This window comes from Tympanuchus pallidicinctus, unplaced genomic scaffold, assembly GCF_026119805.1.
Source record: "Tympanuchus pallidicinctus isolate F22 unplaced genomic scaffold, pur_lepc_1.0 scaffold17, whole genome shotgun sequence".
Lineage (NCBI taxonomy): Eukaryota > Metazoa > Chordata > Aves > Galliformes > Phasianidae > Tympanuchus > Tympanuchus pallidicinctus.
Window position 1 is genome coordinate 4,580,581 of NW_026294690.1, and position 19,209 is coordinate 4,599,789.

A 19,209-nucleotide genomic window follows, 5' to 3' on the forward strand; every position below is an offset into this window, starting at 1 on the left:
GCATCAGTTGAGAACAGGAAAGGCATCTAACTGAAACAGCAGAGAGAATCAGAAGGAAAAAACAATTGCTGTTCATTAATGCCATTTTTACTACAAGATGTGTTCCGAAGTGTACACCTGGTATCACTGCAGCAAAGTACCCAAGAGAGTTTGGAAGAGCCCTTCTTGTTCCTTGCTTCCCCGAGCACAAAAAGAAAATCAAGGCAGTGTTTCATTATTGTAATAACGAGGTCAGAAGAGCACAGAAAATCTGCTCCTAATTATAAGAAACCTCTGAAAGCCTTCTTTCCTTTTGTCTGTGACCCCACCCCTACCATATACATAATTTATCAACTAAGTTGAGTTTCCCTGCTTTCCTTTCTCTTGCTTTCCCTTTTCTCACTTTCCCTTTAGGAAGCCAAACCTCTGACAGCCCCAGCCAGATTTCAGGGACCCCAACTGCAAATCATGATGTAGTCTTTCCTTTTTTGGAAACTGGGTGAAGCTACTGCACAGAAAAAGAGGATGCTAATACAGGCTGCATATGCATTGGACCAAATTCTGATCTCGGACACCCACACAATTCCTGTTGTAAGTCACATGTGTGCACATTTCTGGCAGCAGGATATGCCCACTTGTGCTGTGTCTTAATGCATCAGCAAGAGTGGTGTGCCTGCTTTTTTAATAGAAACAGAAGTGTAAAGAGATGATTTTTCAAAGCTCAGGGGCACAGGCAGACTGATAATGTTCCTCTAACTGAAACTGGATGGGTACAAAAAGACTAGTAATCAAACCAAAGATAGAAAAACAATTTTCTCACTTAAAAGGGATTTCACAAGGCTGGCATGCATCCATGACAACTCTCTGCTTTTAATATGGGTTGAGGGACATATTTCAATTTTAAATTAATTAAGGAAAAAAATATAATTTAATCCAATTGTCATATGAAAGAGCTTCAGCAACAGCTTCACTGTTATTATTTAAGCTTAATGAACAGGGTAGGTAATACATAATTGGCATATGGAAAAGCTGTATGTTGTTACAACTAAAAGCATAGCTGCAAGTGAACACTACTCAAAATGTTAGAATAAATAGCTGCAGAATTATTTTTTTCACATGTCTGAGGGAATATACAAAATATGCTCTTATAAATATCTTTACTACATCTTATGAAATATTCTAATAATCACTTTTAAAATACAGGAAAATAATGCAATCAAAAAGAGCTGAGTTTATCCTCTGGAAACTCTGGTTTGCTGTCATATCCATGGATCTTGAAGCAGGTTGGTTTACTTTGTTCTTTGTTTCAGCTGACTGCCATAAATCGCTGTATGTCCTTCCCAATTTAAGTGGATTCAGAATATTGGGGAAGCAAATTAACATAACTGGAAATAGAGGTATTGTCCTCTATTTCAGAAAAAATCTGCCATATGCATGCATATTTACAAGGAACGTTTCCCAGAAGCATAAACATTGGAAGGGTTGATAAAACATAAAAACTTAACCTGGTACACAGGTCAGGCTGTAAGAGATCACATCACACCATTAAAAAAAATGGGAATATTCTGTAACAAAAAAGCAGAGATTAAAAAAAAAAAACAAACCAGCAAAACAACCTGTACAAACAGAGCTGAGGTTTCTAACCAATAAATGTTAAAAGGTACAGTCATGAATAAAGAACTCCAGACAAAAAGACTAGATCTGTGTGATGAGTAAACAGGAAACCGGAGACAGAAAAGATAGAATGGAAGGAGTTTGCTACCATATGCTACCATATGCAAAAGCAGTTACCATAAAATACTTGCTGGTTCTGAGCTAAGATTGGAGGTATCAATACAGAGGAACAGGCTAAATTCTTGAAACCAGTAATAATTTTTCCATTCTGTTCTGCTGTCTTTTCTCTCCCTTTTGTATACTTCACATCCATTTCGTGATACTTTATAACTAAACATACTTGAGCTGTAATAAATGAAATGCAACTAAATATGAAGCATAATTTGCCAATTTCGTCAGATTTTCTTCCATATCATTCAATTTTGTTCTGATAACCTATTACTTTTGGTTCTGTATTCAGTAAAGGTAGGCAGGCAAATAAACATAACAAGTTTTCAAATGCAAGTAGGGTAGACCAGAAAAGTTTACGTGCAATAGTCTGTCACCAAGTTATAGTCTGCAGCATAACAACCTGCTCTGTTCTGTTTTTCATTAGTATGTATAATACTCATTAGTATGTATATTAGTACACAGAAGACTCAAATCAGCATGTCATTGTTCCTGACCCAATGTTATTTTTCCTCCATTTCTGATCCAACTTGCTATTTAAATTCACCAGGATGTTTGCTCATGTTAGCTAGGACATTCTTTTTTATTATTATTATTTTTTGGCATTCAACACTTCATATTAAAAAGCAAATTCTATAAACGTTGTGTCATCCATGCTCAGGAGAATGCATGTTGCCATTTTATAAAATGGCAAATAAGCTTCACAGAAGATATTTAATATCCATCCAGGAGAGAGATTAGAATACAACACAAATGAGAAAGAGCTCCTGTATTGATAACGAAGTGTTTCAAGAACACAGTGGGCAGAAGTCCTAACATACTTGAAAAATATTTAACTGAACAATAATGGAGCAATGCCAAATACTAAAAGTTACCAAAGATAATTTTAATTGTTGTAGATATAATAGTGTTCAATGACAGCTGTTTTGGAACAAAAAGGTTATTTCCTGCAAATTATTATAATATTTTTTCTCCCAAAATAGCCCCCGATTCACTGCTAAAGTTACCTGGCATCCTCTAATGGTTAGCACAGTGTAAAACCACAGTGTAAAAACACATTATTAACTTTATTTTTTGAGAGTCAAGATTTCAAAGTAACAATTTATTAAAAAGTCTAACAAGAGTCAATTCAGAAGAGCAGCTAATAAACTAACACAACAAATGAAGCATTTATGACTGCAATACAACAGCTATTTAAGTTGCATTACCTGACCATATTTTATTTTCTTGGACTTCTGCAAAGCAAAACTCAAAGATGAGTAAGGATTAAAGGCAATGCCTCTCTACCTATCAAAATTCCACGTGTGTTGGCAGCACATTTTTCTGATGAAGATTTAATCAGAGAGCAAGCAGATGCCGATTACACCGTAGCAAACCAACTCATCTGAGGCCTTTGAGTTTAGCATCTACGTAAGTTTACACAAAACAAGAACTGAAAAACACTGTGTCCTAGGACTGTGAGTATTTGTGGACTTCTTCAGTGTGCTACCATCAGTATTCTCACACTGCTTGTGAATCCATATTTTAAGGTTAGCAGTCAGAGATTTGCGTGAGCTTATTTTGTTGATGCATACCTCGTGGGTCACATCTTCAGTGGAATAAGAAAAAAGAAGCCTATGCAAAACATTGTGTCAGATGCAAGAAAATAATGTTTCCAATTTTATTGTTTTGCTACTCCCTGTGGTGATTCCTTCAGAAATAACTAATAAAATCATATAATTTTAGGATGCTTAGCACTATACTAGTATATATTAACTACAACGATGAAAAAGAAACTTCTTTTTTACCCTTTGGTTGTGTTATTGAAAGATACCCTACTGCTGCAACAACTGAGAAAAGTATTCCATGTAAATATATTGTTAAGGGGTTAACTGTTTAAATAAAATAAAATTATGAGGGAATAAATACCCCTTCCTCACAGTCTTAAAAAGAAAAAAAACAAAACAAAAAACAACTATATAATTGTCCAAATGGCTCTAATTCTTTTTTAGACTTTAAGATCTATATCTGTCCTAAAGAACTGCAAAATGTTTAAATGTTTATATGTATCTAAGCATATTAAACTAATTTATTAGACATCTGAAAAAACAAACAGATCTACTTAACAATCTTCACTTTAAAATCCTCTATCATTTCTCTCGGCAGTGGAAATCAAAGTTGTGATATCAAATTGAGATCCATCCCACAGGGACTGAATTGCCAAGAAACTAATTCTTATGGCTCGATAGTATGCTAGGAGATGCTCTTGATTCAATGACTTTCACTGGGATTTAGTGGTAGCAGTGCATACTGCTTTTCTACAGAATCATCACTTAGCTGAGCAATGGTATTTCTGACAGCTATCTGGAGCACCCTAGAGACTAGGGTAAAATATGTAAAAAGCAGAGATTTTAAAAATAGTATTTGAAACCAATTCCATAAAACAGGACAAAGGTTATAGGAAATGGAAGTATCGAGTGATCCTCATGCAATCTTCCAAAAGAAACAATGGGAGGACAGAGTTAACTTTGAAAGAAAAAAAATTATTAGGGAATAAATATGCTTTCCTCACACTCTTAAAAAGAAAATTAAATTCTCTTTGTGAAGAAACACTTTATTTTGAACCTGGAAGCAAAGTTTCTAGATATTTTCAGTTACACTTTGCACTTAGGAGTTTATGGTCTTCTTTACTGGAATCAACGAATAGTTTTGTGAGAAAGAAACAGCAAATTGCATGAAGCTAATTACATTACTGATATGTTTTTTGACCTGCTGATACAATTATATGCCAAATCCATCAATGAGCACGAAGCAATTGTATAAATACTAATGACTCCAGTCTCACACCATTTTAGTAATAAAAGTATTATTTCCACTTCATATATGAGTAAAATGAGCCACAGCTAAGTGCCTTCGCCAGTGACCCACAGGAAGTCAGTGACACAACCAGGAATAGAACACAGACCTCTCAGCAGCTAGTCCCATGCTTTAACCACAAGACTAGCCACCCTCTTCCCATACTATATTAGCACAACTCTAAATCTTGGTTGCATCAGCTACTAATTTAAGATGTCTAAATATGTACAGTTGTAGAAATCTCATTTTCAAACATTGGATCATTTACATTCATAAATCTGTCTTAACCACAGAATGAATTAGGATAAAATGTTTTTAAGTGAAACTCAAAAAGACCATAAACATTTTGTATGATGATTCCTTCAGAAACCAATTTCTGATCTACAAGCAGATCTGATGGTAGTAGTGTATGCTTGATTTTTATGCTTTATTACTGTATATTCTGTTGCTTGAAATCTCAGAGACACAGTTTAGACCCATCTGATCAGAATGGGATTACGTGAAGATAATATTCTCTTACAGAAGAGTCAGTCCTAAAAAATGCCATACTCTTACAGAGAAAAAGAAATCAGAGAAGTTGAAAGTTGGGGAAAGACGAAAGATAATGATAACCATTCTAATTAGAGGTACACAGCCTGATGTGATCTCCTCTTTACAGAACTTAAAGCAGGTACGATTTGGATTTTGATCTTTTTTATCTAAGCCTCAAAGTTCAGGAAAAGGAGGATAATTTTTAGTTAAAAGGGTTCTTGTTTTGACCCGCTCTACAGTTATCTATGAAAAATCTGCACTATGCCTAGTCCTATCACTTTTGCTGGATCCAAGGCACTGCATTCTGAGTGCAGCATAACAATACCGTAGTGCGATCTCCAAAGAGAGTTGGAATCATCCCAAGGGAGCAGTCTTCTGCCATCACATAAAGAACTGTGTTTCATACCATAGGTTTTGCTGTGTTTCCACACTCAACTCCACAGATAATAATTTAAACTCCTGATTCCTTTCAAATAAAACAGTATGTAGAAAGAACGTGAAAACTGAAGATAGGCGTGTGGCAGAATATTATGAAATACTTCTTACAGAAATATCTTCCCAGAAGACCAAAAACTGCCAGTAAAGACAAAATAAGATACGCTAATACAAAATTCTTGTTATCAATAAAAGAACAGCAGATATATAAATTCAAAAATTACATAAATTAGATAAAGTAGACACAGTAACTGTAGGAAACGGAGAAATAGAATAGCTTCTCAGCTTACTTGGATCCTTTTGCTTTAAAACAATGCAATTTACACAGCCAGAACTATTCTTCTGACTGCTAGATTTATAGTCATGCTGCTAGAGTATGAGATTGCCCTCTAGATGTTAAGGTTGGCTAGATAGTTTTTCATTCTTTCCAATGTACCGAGGTAGGACACATTGTGTGATTTGTAATTTCAAACCTCTCTAATATACCTGGAGACTTAAAGCACAGACATAACGGGAACATCAAAATAAGTAAATTTGAAAGTACTATATTTGCAGAGAGTAAAAACATTTCTCACCTCAGTATCCTTAAGAAATTTCTACTCTCTTAAAGCCAATAGTAAAAATCACTGCATCATAGACAGTCTCTTTAATATATTCCGTGTTGTAATCTAAAATCAAGCTTCAAAGTCCTAGCTGATATACCTTAGAATTAGTTGCATAAAAATTCCTTTAATATGGGGACAAAAAATAAAATTGTTTAAGGGAGGCCATGTGGGTTGCACTAGTACTCTTACCCATTCTGAGATTTTACACAGTACCTTCTCATTTCAGTGGGGTTATTTTTGCCATGATTCAAGTCAGTCTGCTTCAAAGTTTGGTAATAAACAAAATAAATTATTAGTAATGTATACGCTATACAGAAATAAGACTTTTTTTCAGATGCGTTAAATTTCAGGTGCATTTCTTTTAAAACATAATTGATCTTTCGTGAAGACAAGTTATCATCCAATTTTAAAACAAGAACTGATGCTGAGGCCCTTTTCTGCTTATCCTTGAACTTAGGGAAGAACTGCCCATGACTCAGGAAGGCCTGAGCTTAATACTTCATTCTTACTTCATAGTGCTTAAATGTCCCAGCCAAGCTTAGGAATTCATTCAGATAGTAGGGCACAAAGTCCCTATAATCAAAAACTGTGCAGGAAAATGATCCAAACAAAACCTGTTAGAGAAACTGATAATTTCATTCTAATGGCCATTTCATTACTGTAAAAATAATATCTAGAATTCATTTTAGAAGAGATAGATATTAGTAACCCACTTTCTTTACCAAAACCAAAACCAGTAAGCTTCCTACCTTCCACAAATGAAAAAAAAAAAAAGGTCTTTGTTGATAAAGAAGGCCCATTAATTCAAATTATAAATGAGGTGTATTTTTGACTGCCAAAGATAATTTATGGATTCTTCATCCTTTGATTCTTCAAACTAAGATTAACTGTCATTCTAAAACATACAAAGCACCATATACTACTACATAAAAATCCATGTTAAGCAGGAAATCAGATGAAGTAATTTTTTCTTTCCTGTCTCAATCTGCTAAAATACATATTTGCAAAACCTAAGTAATTTGTACATAAATAAAATGATATAGTATTTGTAATAATTCTCTGGAAGCTCTGGAAGCTCTGGTTGGTTGCTTTCTTTGGGTTAAGTTAGATATGCCTTTATTTCATCCAAGTAATTTAATTTGAAGTATTATTTATGCATGCAGTTTTATTAAAATTAATGGTAAAATACAAAGTATGCTATGTTTTTCCTCCTTTAATTATGAACTTATTAGAAGTCTAGCCTCAAATATGAGTTTATATTCAAAATCAGATGTTCATTATTACTTGCCAGTTTCTGGAATGCTCAGAGTTTCATGGAGTTTTAAAAAAGAGTGTACATTAAAAGCCTAGATTTTCTGAAGAGCTCCCGTGTTATTCTGACATTTAAATCAGACAAGTATTTTCTCCACTATTTTGCAGACAACAGTGTTCTTCCTACTGTCAGCAGAACTAAACTTTAGTGCTGTAGAGGTGTCCAGCTAAAATCCTTCTTCTTTGAATATACTACTGAAATTCTACACGAGATGTTGGAAAGTGGTTAGAAATAGTATTAAGTATTTGTAACTCTTTTATTGGTGTAATATTTTTTACTCACATTTGCCTGTTTATTCACCCGTGACATCTTGAACTAATTCTGAGGTTTTGATTTACTTGTTTTCAGCCTCTGGCTTCTAGTTCTGAGTCAGTGCACTACTGAATAGGTATTACTGCAGTATTAAAAAAAAAAAATCCAGAAAAAAAAAATATTTCCACTTTTCTAAACCTAAAATTTTCGGACAGTAGGAAAAGCATAAACTGAAAATAATTCTCTGATGTGCCAAGGCAGAAGTAATACCTCAAGCACATACAAATAGATAATTCTCATAAGATTAACACAAGGCTTCCAGACTCTGCAGATTGTTCTCATAAACAAAACGCCGCAGGCAGTTCGTATCTGGGAGAAGACCAGGTAATTTGATGTATTCAGCTCTAATCTATAAATTGCCTTCAGTATACAAATAACAAAGCAAATAGAAGCAAACTCTTTCAAAACGCTGGATGACTAAGAACTATGAGGCAAATTTAGGATCTTCTGAATCTTCTAATGATGTCCAAGTGCTCAGGAGTTCTTAAAGGTAAACAGCTGCGTGCTGGGGCACCTGGACTTACATGGTGATTCTCTAAAGGCTGTTGATCCTATGACTGACTTACAGCATCTAACTTTTTAATAAAAGAATCTCGGGATGAAATAGGAGGTGACATGCTTGTTTGAACTTGCTCTGTCTTGAGACTTACCCAGCATAGCCTATACCACTTCTTTCTGCATTCCTGGGAGGGAAGGGGGATGAAAAAAATAAAAGAAGAAGAAAAAATTAGGGGTGAAAAAGAATTTCATTTACCTCCGTCACCGCTAAGAATCTTTTCAGAAAAGCATTTACTCCTGTCACAGCGGGACACAAACTGACGTGAGGTGAGCGACTACACGCAGCGCAGAGAGGAGTGAGCTGGAGAAGGGGAATGCAAAAGAGAAAGCAGTTAGCAGCCGGAAAGAACTGAATTCTCAGTTACAGGAGAGAGCAGAGATCAAATTCCAGACCCACTCCGGGGCCCGCGCTCTGTCCTCACACGAGGTGCCCGCGTGTGACTACGCTTAACGGGCACGGACCCGGAGAGAACCGGCTCGGGTGAACGGACCGGGTCTAAAGGGGAAAGGAAGGAGAAGGAGCACCTCCTCCTCACTGACCCGTTCGCTCTCCGAACGTCCCGGGCGGCTTCCAACCCCGCGCTTCAGACCCGGCTCCCGCCTCGCCGCCCCCGCCCCTCTCCCGCCAACGGCGGCCGCGGCGCGAGCCCCGACCCGCGCAGCGCCCACAGCCCCGGGCGCCGCTCGCCCCTCGGCGGCGGGAGGCGGTGCCCCGGCAGGGAGGCGGTGCTTGGCCGGTAGGATGGGCCGGCCCGGGGAGTTTATCCCACCAGAAGGGAACGGTTTCTCCGGCTGAGACTTGACAGCACCAGGTTAGTGCAGGCTAAGGGGGACCTTTCCCCTCAGCGAGGGGGCCGGCGGAGGCGTGAGGGGGACCGGGAGCGCGGGGGCTCGCAGGGGAAGAGGGGCGGCGACGGCGACCGCGGAGCAGCTGTCGGCGTGAGGGAGCTGCGCCCGGCGTGGGCAGGGGGCTCGGCAGCGGGCCTGGGGAAGAGGCCACGCCGCCGGGGATGCTTAGAGCGGCGGGGAAGGAAGGTGGCTCTGAGGGAACAGGAGGCTGGACGGAGGGGAGAAGCGGCGGGCTGAGGGGGAGCGGAGCGCGGCCCGGGGCGGGGGGAGAAGTGCCGCCAGGACCCGGCGCCGTGGGGCTGCGTGGGCGGGCGGAGGGGATGGGGTTGCCCGTAGCGGGCGAGAAGGAGAGGCGAGGGGGCGGGAGGAGCCCGCGGGACGGCTCCAGGTGTGCTTCCTGACCCCCCCCCCCCCCCCCCCCCCCCCCCACACACACACACACACACACACACACCTCTACCCCCCCGTCGGGTCTCCGCGCGGAGGTGCTGCGGGCGCGCGCATCCCGCGGGAGTGATGGGCAGACGGGCGGCCGTCCTGTGGTACTGCGCTAAGAGAAGGGAGAGGAACCGGGAGCTCTCTGGTGGTGCTCACCTGGCCGATGCGCTTAATGAATGAAAAGAGGTTTGGCTTTTGCGTTGTTTTTTTTTTTTTCTTCTTCTTCTTTTTTCCCCTTTTTTTTTGTTCGATTTCTCAACCGCAGCGAGTCAGGGAGCCCTTACGAGCCTGCAACAAGTGAGATGCCGTGTTGAAATATGCTGTGTCTTGATGGTATGCCTCAGGTCTGCAGGGGCGTTTTGTAATCTTCCTGGTGTCATTTCTCTCCAGGGTATTCTACAACTGGAGAGTGCAAGTTCCTGTGGTGTTGTAACTTCACGGCACTGTGTACACACGAGCATACAATGCTGACTTAACAGTGATGTATTTATTAATAATCAGTGACGTAAGGCTAGTATTTACTCTGATGAAGAGCTCAGGAAATTATCGGTTTCTCCCCATGCTGTGGGCTGTAGATGCCTTTAAATCAGAAGGGTGGATTACAGTTAACTGGAAATAACTGAGGCTGTGGGCTAGCCTTCCATTTGCAACCTGCTGCTCCATCTCTGAACAAGCTCACCATGAGACGTGATTGTATTGTTCCATTTAAACATGAGTATCCAAAACAAAATTGTATAAAGATGTGTATTTCTGGTAGCAATTAATCAGTAATTTAGCTTTTAATACATGACTATAATTTGTTACTAGTTAACTAAGAAAAATTCTAGTGTACATCAGCTGTGTATGTCGTGGCACTCAGTGCTGTCCTTGGGGAAGAAGTTTCATACATTTTGCTTGCGTTAATAACAGGGTTTATTGCATGATGTGTTTGGCATCATTATTCTCTGTGGCTGCTACAAAAAATAGCTGCAAAATGCTTAGAGATTTAATTAAAAGATTGCAAGAAATCTCACAGTGTGTTAAGGCATGTGATGCAATATAAGCATGAACTTGTCAGGGGGAAGAGAACTGGAAAAATATTTGGCATAGGCTTTGACTGATAACCAATGATATACATACGTATAATTTAAAAGTGTTTTTACATAGCTTTTGAGTTTGAATATTCTTAGACATCAGTTTTGTAGGACATACCGTTAACTGTTAGTAGTTAGTGACCATCTGTTTGTAAACTGCAGTTTTCAGCAATGCCTCTGTGTCAGATTCCTGGATATCACAAATTATTAAACTATACTGCTCAATGGTACTTCAATTACTGTGTGTTCATTACACAAATAATGATCTTTCTTTTGCAATATAAATGTATAGTTCATATAAGGAAATATCACAAAAAGTAGGTGGCAAGCTATTAGAATTCAGTTGAATATTGGAGTGATGCCTTTCAGCTTTCTGTATGATGTTGATTAAAAACTCACTATCAATGTTGTTTCTGATTCTTTTGTGATTTTTTTTTTTTTTTTTTTTTTGGAGATACCTGTGTCCATTTAGAAATCAGTAAAATGTAGGTCAGCCTTCAATTATTATCAGCATATAGTTTTCTACTTCTAACGACTAATAAAAATCAATTTTGCAGGAAATTATGTTGTAGTAATAGGGTGAAGTTTAAAAGTAGAAAGAAAATTCTGTATTATATAAGATTGGAATACACAATTAAAAGTATACTTTGGGTTCTTGTTTTCCATCTTCCATTGTTAAGGCCTCCTTTTCTTTTTCACATATTTAGTGCTATCCTTAACAGTTTTATATTTACTGGCCAGGTTTTATAGCTTAACTGTGCATCACTAGATATTTGCATTTGATATTCAGAACTTGAGTTTCTTTTACTAGTTTTTTATTGCAAGAGTTTTTCCACTGCTGTCTTCTAACATACAGTAAAACAGTTTTCAGGACAGTTACCCAAAAGAAATTAAGATACAATTATGAATTCTCCATGCTGGGTTCTCTTGAAATCGGGGATACAATACTCTCCATTGGTAGTTGCTACTAGTTTCATCTTATTAGTCACTGGTAGACTTATTTAATAACAGACTCTATCCCAACTTAGCATGATGTTACATGGTTCCTAATTACTCTTGACTGTATTTCCATAACCATTATTCCTTTTTTATTTTAGGGATCTGTTTTTCAGGCCCTTTATAACAAATGTTCTCTGTGTGTCAAGTAACTTTTTGTGAACTGTAAAAAGAAAGAGTTAGAAATAATACAAGAAAAGAGAGTGCTGTTATGCTCAACTCCTCTGTACCCATGTCACAGACAGAATGTGGGGTTTCCCAGCAGCAGGTCAGATCTTAGGGATTTGCCTGCTATAGAGCACTTTGAAAAAATCCTCATGTGTGCCTCTTTTTTTGGTGGGCTGTTGTCTTGTTTGACTACAAAGACATTCCCAAAGATGACCAAAAGTGAAAATTTGTCTTCAGATATTTAGATTCCCATGAACGTGAAGTGTGAATTGAATCCCGTGTTAGATGATAAACCTCTAATATTTCTTCTGCTTCGCTGGTTTTCTCCCTGCCACCCCAGCTGCTGTTTTGTAGTGGTTATTTTTTCTAATACATAACAAAGCAAATATAAGCCTAATTTTTGCAGATTTTTTTGTTTGTTTTCCCTGCTAGCTTATGGAAAATGGGGGAAGCAAGGCCCATGTGCAGACTTTGTGTCTCACGGAACTTGACACAGTTTGATCACACTCCAATATTCCTCCCTCTCCAACCTCACCTTTCAGCATTTATTTGATCTGTTTGTCCCCTCCTAAACAACTCAAGAATTGAGTGATTGAACTCAACTGAACTAAAGAATTGCATCATTCTCTGATTACAGTTCATGACACATGAACAACACAGGTATGTTTAATTACCTATACTGAAGTAATGCCTAACAGCCCAGTCAAGGTTTGAGCCGTCTTCCTTCTCACTCACATGAAAAGGTTTTCCCTGTCTCTAATACCATGTGATCTGTGTCGTGAGAACACAAATAATTACAGATTTGTGATGGAGACAGGATGTCGTGGTGAGATCGATGCAAAACTTTTAATTCACATTTCCAATGATTTGATTTATGCTTGCAGCGTTAATAGATTCATACAAAAGGAATAGTTTCTGACCTGCATGACTGCAAATAGGAAAAAAAAAAAAAAAAAAAGGTTTTTTTTTTTTTTTTTTATAGCAAACTTACAGCAAAAAAAAAAAAAAGTTCTAAGCAGCACCTAATTGTCTGTTGCTGTTTACTGACTTTCACTGTAGATAGGAAATAATATGTCCTGCTTAGGAAGGAGGAAGATTTGTAACTACCTCAAAAACCAGGTTGTGTGGAATCAGCTACCAGGTGATGCTTTGTGGACTTGCATCAGTCACCCCATTCCCTCATGACTAAGCAGATCACCATCATGCCATGCAGTCTGCACATTCAGGACAAAGTCTATGAATTCAAGTCTATGAATCCCAAAGTCTACTCTGCTGGTTGATAATTAGCAATTTAAAAAACACAAAGCTTACGTCGCTTTTGTGTATGTGTATGTTCAAGCACAAGTGTGCTTGATGAACACTGATGAATATGTATCTATGGTTATGTCTGTATTTCTCAGGCGTGTGTGTAGGTAATGCCTTAATCCTATGTTATGGAAAGACATCCTGCTTATCTCAGAAATGTAGAAAGACTATATATAACTTCAGATAACACGCTGTGATAAATATTGGATAATATCCAAACAGAGAAATACAGAGAAGGTTCCACTGTACTAAAAAAAGTTGATGCTGCTTTATTGTAAGATGTGTAGTCTAGGGAAAAAAAAAAAGTCCCAACTTCACATAAGTCAGTGGAGATCCTGGTATTTTGGTAGAGTCAGGTTTGCAGTCTGCATGCAGTGTTAGAAGTTTTGGTTTTTGTACCACTTGCTTCCACTATTAAAATCAGGTGGTGGTTTTAGCATAGAGAAAATACAGAGCCTCACTCTAGATGAATTGCTGTTTGCCCAGTGAGGCTGAATGTCTGAAATAACCATGAATATGTATGATAACAAAAGCTGTAGGTTTTGTTCTTTCTTTGTTTAAGAAATGAAGTGAAACAGGTGTGATATTTCTTTAGCTCTGGAATTTGTGCGATCCATTTCTTTGCATGCTTGAAGTGAAATAGTTGTGTTTTGTTACAGACCTAACAGTTGGGATTAGTTTATCATAGGCCTTCAAAACCAGCAAGTGTTCTGGTTTTGAGTCTTATAACCCAACTTGTAACAGGTTATAACTTATAACAGCTGTTGTAAGAGGAAAAATATGCTTTGTGTTGTGACTTCACGGATCATTGGTGATAGTAATTTCATGGGCTCCATGGAGGAATCACGTCTTTCCTCTTTATCACAGATCTGATAGTAGCATGTTTCAGGTTCCCTTCTACCAGAACCCTATTCTTTTTATTTTTTATATAGGGAACTTGCAGGTATGGTGCACCTGATTTACCTGTATGTGTATAGACATACCGTTCTTGACATGTTATTTTGTACTACAGACACTTCTAACTGTCATGGAATACATGTGTCGAGGAAGCAAGAATGATGAAAGTTTTTGCATTGGATCTTGTGTTTTTCCACTGAGGAGAGGCACGTTACTTTTCAGTGAATTTCATATTTGCACAAAGTAGCCCTGCCCAATTATGATCTGGTCTTAAACTTTTTACACAATATGTGATTACAGTTCATTGCATAAAAGATTTTATGTTATAATGTTGCATTATAAGTCCATAGTACTTGTGTGTTTGTTTTAGATTTATTGAGCAGAGTTGTTGTGTAATTTCTGTAACTATTCACAGTTGTGCAGTTGCAATTTTGAAGTTTGGGAAGCTTTAGACTTACGTTGCTATGCATACAGAAATGGAGTGATATACATTCTCAGTATTTATGCTAGGGAAATATTTTGTTATTGCTGTGATACAGTGTCTCACCCACACTGGTTTGGAGCATATGTTAGGCTACCAAAAGTATCAGTCTGTTGCAGTAAAAAAAGGAACTCTGAAAAGAAAAATGTTAATTATAGGCTTTAACACTCACACCAAGATCTTCTAGTAGGGGTGGTCAGAAAAACAGGTTTTACTACCTAGGCCTGGTGCTTTGTGGTGCTATCTAATGTGGGGGCTTGTGGAAAAATGCAGCCACTTCTATTTACTGCCTCTCATAAGGTACATAGTTCCTCATGATAGGTTCAGACTTTTTTTTTTATTATGTCTCCAGTAAATAAAACTGAAGAGTTTATCATTTCATCTTGAACTCATTTTACCTTGAGTTAGTGTCCACCGTTCCCGACAGCTTCAGCTACAATATGTTGTGCAGAATCTTGGTTTTTAAGCTTGTTATAGTGTGGAATATTGCTGAACTGGTCACTAATTCTACCTAAAAATTAAAATATGTAAAGTGAAATTTTATTGTTAGCTGCAGCCAGAATTAGCTGTGAATCAGTGAGTACAAAAGCGTGTGAACACAGAAGGTTCTCTTGTTTGCCCAGAATTGTATCTGTTTTCTCTAACCTTGTTCAGGACCATATTTGATTGAGAGAGTCTGAAGAGGCCACAGGCTGAAGTGCTCATTCCTTCCAGAACAATGTGAAAATCTGCTGTTTGCTTTGTACCTTGTAGGATATCTGAACCGAAGTTTAGAACCAAAGGTTTACTTCATGGAGTTGCTAATGGCTGTGACAGTTTTTGCTGTAACTCTTATTTATCATCCGCTAGATGCCATCATTTGCACTTGAGCTGTGGATATCTAACACGCCTGATCTGCGTATCAAGGCATGTTAGCATGTTTGATTTTTAAAATTACTAGAAATATTGAGAAAAGCAGTCTAGTGTTGTATTTATTTTAAATATCCCAAAGTAATTTTCATCATGAATAGTTTGGCAGATGACTACATACTACACAACTCTCATGTAGCAGTGTAGATCTTTATAGTTTTTGCCTAGAACATGATTAAAAGGATGAAAACAAAAGTTCTGTAGATATGCTTTCACTTTCAGAATTTCCAGCTGCTGCTGAAGATGGTTTGAGATGATAAACAACATGAAACCAAGCTGAATTTAGAACAAAGGAATTAAACAGTTTTCTGAATGAAATAGGCACTATAAAAAGAGTGAGGTTCTTTTTTTTTTTAATCTGGATTTCTTTATTCTTTAATTCATATTTATTTATTTCACACTAGAGGCATTGCCAGAATTGCTAAATTGGCCTGGAGTAATTAAGGAAAGATCTCTGCTTAGTATCAGTTGTTATAACTAACTATAAGTAAGTTTCAAAATCAGTATTACAAGAAGTTACTGTGACTGGGTTCTGAATTTAAAAAAGGGAATGAAAACAGCAAACATTGAAAAAATCAGGTTTCAGGTTTGTAACAACGGTTTTGAAACATTTCCCGTTATTAAGACAACGCAAAATAAGTTCCAAAGAAAAGCCTTTGGAAACTTCATTAGTTGTTATTTTGCTTTTTTGATATTGGAATGTTTGCACTTCAGAAATGCAAGCAAATTCTGCAGTTGCTTTGCATGGTTAGCATCCCAGGTGACCTTGTTTCTGTTTTGCAGCTTCCTTTGTGAAATAGTTATGATCGCAGATTGCCTGTTGTCCTGAACTGGTTAATAGTTTTAGTGATGTGGATAAGAACATTATGGCATGATGAATAAGAGACCCAAGAGAGCTCCTTGCACAGTTTCCTTTGGGTACTGCCCAAAGACTTGTTCTTTGGGGCTGCCTCGTGATTAGGCTGGCTAACTTTACCCGGTTACATTGGGTGCGGTGGATATTCATTTTGTTCGCAATTTCTTGTTCAGTTTTTTTACTGTCGTCCAGTACCTTGCATAAAGTACGTGTTTGAAATCATTGCGTGAGTTTAGGTTACTTGGGCTAGATAGGGTAGACAGTAACGTTACGCAAGTTACTTTCTGACATAGATAATTGCATTTGAGGAATTATTTCCTTAAATTGGATTTACTACTTTCAAAAGAAATGTTAATTTCAGCCCAGTTGGCACAGGAAAGAGTTCTTGATGAATGGTCGTAGTCATATTGGTAAACAATTCTGTTCAAAAAACACCTTTTTCCTCTGGGAAATCTATTTCCCTGTATCTTGAAAATTTTGAGGAATGAAAATCTTAATTAAAAAAAATATATACTTGTCCCCAAAACACCTTCAGGTTGTAATTTATTTAAATAAAAAAGAAAAAAGCAATTAAGCATGCTAATGTCACAGCACACAGCAGCTGCCTGATTGTGAAATGAACCTGTGTCTGTTGGTCTGTCATCATTTGTATTGTCCTGTGCATTGAAACGTGGTAGCTGTCACATTTCTAACGCAACAATTTTGTTAGGAAAGGCATTTTTTAGTGCAAGAAAATAGTTGCATTTGGTGCGACAGCCCTCTGAGCTGCTCACAGCATGCTGCTTCATCTTTTGTGATGTAACACCAAGGATGTGGAAGTCATGTGAATTTCTTTCCATTCTCTCTTGGTTCACCAGGGTGCTGCTTTTGAGTAGGTGAGAAATCAAATGGAAACCCAGAAAATTGCTTTCTGTATCTTTTATCAGTTTTGTTTTTAAAAAGGAACAAAAGTATTACCAGCTGATTGTTCTGCTTTGCAAACAAAAATATCCACAGCAACATTTGTACAGAATAGGTAATGCGTGAGGTAAGGGCTTCAGCTTTGTGGAATAGTTAGATGATCTGTAATAGAGGCTCCTGGTGTTGAGTACGATCAGTAAAAGTGCAGCAGTGGGTTAAGGCAGGAATCTCAGGTCAGTGTGGGACTGTAGAGGCCCCGCAGAGAAGAGAGTTGAGAGAAAGTGAAAAAGGTGTCCATAATGAGTGTAAGGAAAGGAAATGAATTTATTATTTAAAGGAAATTCAAAGGCAGGCAAGGGGAAGATTGACTAAGATTGTTATTTTGCTTTATGTATTTATTTAGGCTTTTTGAAGTTTGCCAAAGATATTAAAAAGAAATTCTTTAAAAACACAGATGTTGGAATTTCTTTCTCAAAGTTTAAAATTTATTGTTGGAACCTTCTTGATCTTGGATTTTTCTCTCTGGTCTCCTATGAGTTCTTCATCTTTTCTCGATTTAAGATATGCTGACAATGCCATAAAATGATCTTTTACTGTATTTTGGCACTAATACTCATTGTTCTTTTTTTGCCCAAGTTTGTTCTGTTTTTTAAATCTAGCCTTATTTATTACTCCTTTGAGAACAGGAACTGTATGATATGCTAACAACAAGTGACAGCTTTCCTGTCAGTAAGGACAGGAGAACAGGCAGTGGGTATTGCTGAAGTCTGAGGTAAGTTTAGAATAACAATGACTTGCACATACGCTGAATTTGATCTACTGTAGTGTGACTGCATTCTCTGACGCAGGCTGTGCAACAGATTCCTGTCTCCTCCCCCATCCCCAACAGGAAGGCATAGCAGAACGTTGTACGGCGTGTGGCAGTGTTGAATGTCTTCTGACTCTTGACCCTTAGGCAGGAGGGTATCTCTTGTGTCACTGCTGAAAGAACTATACTGTGAATCTCTTAATAATGTCAGAATGAATGGATACAATTAAATAATGAAAAACTAACAGATTGATAGACGTGAAAACAGCGAGAGATATATAGTAGGGCCATCTACCCCTTTCCTCCCCAAACCTGCATTTTGAAAGGAAGAATAAAGGGAGGAAAAGGTTTGAGGTCAGTAACGCCAGAGTCCCAGTGTGAGAGAGAAAGACAAATGAGAGAGAAACGCCCATTGTCCTTGAAGGAAAGCAGAAAAAAAGCAAGGAGGAAGAAGAAATTGATGCAGATATGGTTGCCACTTCCCTGACAATTACTCCAGGAAGGACTAATGAATGTAGTGATTATACCTGGCACTGACTCTGTTGGAAAAAGGAATTCTGTGTAGCTTAAGACTTTGAGAGTTGTAGAGTGCTCATTTAGCAATGAATATGGAAATTAAGACAAAGTAGGCAAAATACTGAGTAGAGCTGTTTTTTGATTCCATGTATCAGATAAACTGCTTTATAGCTCCTCAAATGGTGCGCCTTAAACTTTTTGAAATTAGGGGGAAAAAATGGAAAATCTATACAGAATTGAGTCTTATACTGGGAAGAGATACTGACAGATCTGAGATATTTCTGCCTTCATCTTCTATGAATCATCGACTTACTAACAGATTTCCTTATGGCTTTTGAGGCTGTTCAGTGCATCTGAAGAACAGTCAGTTTTCTTCTGAGACTACAGGAGTTTTTAGTCCTTCACTTACAGGATTATTTTAGCTCATAAAAGGTAAGAGTGATTTTGGGGTGGCTATTGTGCCCAGTGTATGTTGTTACCTATTCTCAGAGCAGGAGAATCTAATGACATGAACAGTAAGCGGTTTCCAGCTGGCTGTAGTACTGCCATTTTTATGGAGCGTATTTTTGAAGCAGCAAAATGTTTATTCTGTTTTCATGTGACGTGAAGAGAGACGGGTAAATGTTAGAAGGTAACTGGAGCTAAACTGTAATTTCACTCATTT

General features: G+C 37.9%; 2 protein-coding genes across 12 annotated transcripts in view; one reads left to right on the forward strand and one right to left on the reverse strand.

Moving 5' to 3' along the window:
* Positions 1–10,078, reverse strand: part of TIMP4 (TIMP metallopeptidase inhibitor 4) — a 108,743-nt gene extending 98,665 nt beyond the window's left edge. For 6 of the 10 annotated variants that reach the window (XM_052679055.1, XM_052679053.1, XM_052679051.1 and 3 more), the window contains exons 1-2: positions 9,793–10,078; positions 8,546–8,650 (exon numbers count right to left, since the gene is read on the reverse strand). The gene's annotated coding sequence lies outside the window, so the exon portion shown is untranslated. Of the gene's footprint in view, positions 1–8,545; positions 8,651–8,889; positions 9,009–9,792 lie in introns of those variants that run through there. The other 4 variants (XM_052679059.1, XM_052679058.1, XM_052679057.1 and 1 more) reach the window with 2 other exon arrangements.
* PPARG (peroxisome proliferator activated receptor gamma) overlaps positions 9,049–19,209 on the forward strand; it is a 53,011-nt gene continuing 42,850 nt past the window's right edge. The window contains exon 1 of one of the 2 annotated variants that reach the window (XM_052679046.1): positions 9,049–9,161. Coding sequence is in view for 1 of the 2 variants with exons in the window: in XM_052679045.1 (XP_052535005.1) it covers positions 9,813–9,822 (10 nt within the window). In the remaining variant the exon portion in view is untranslated. Of the gene's footprint in view, positions 9,162–9,702; positions 9,823–19,209 lie in introns of those variants that run through there. The other variant, XM_052679045.1, reaches the window with a different exon arrangement.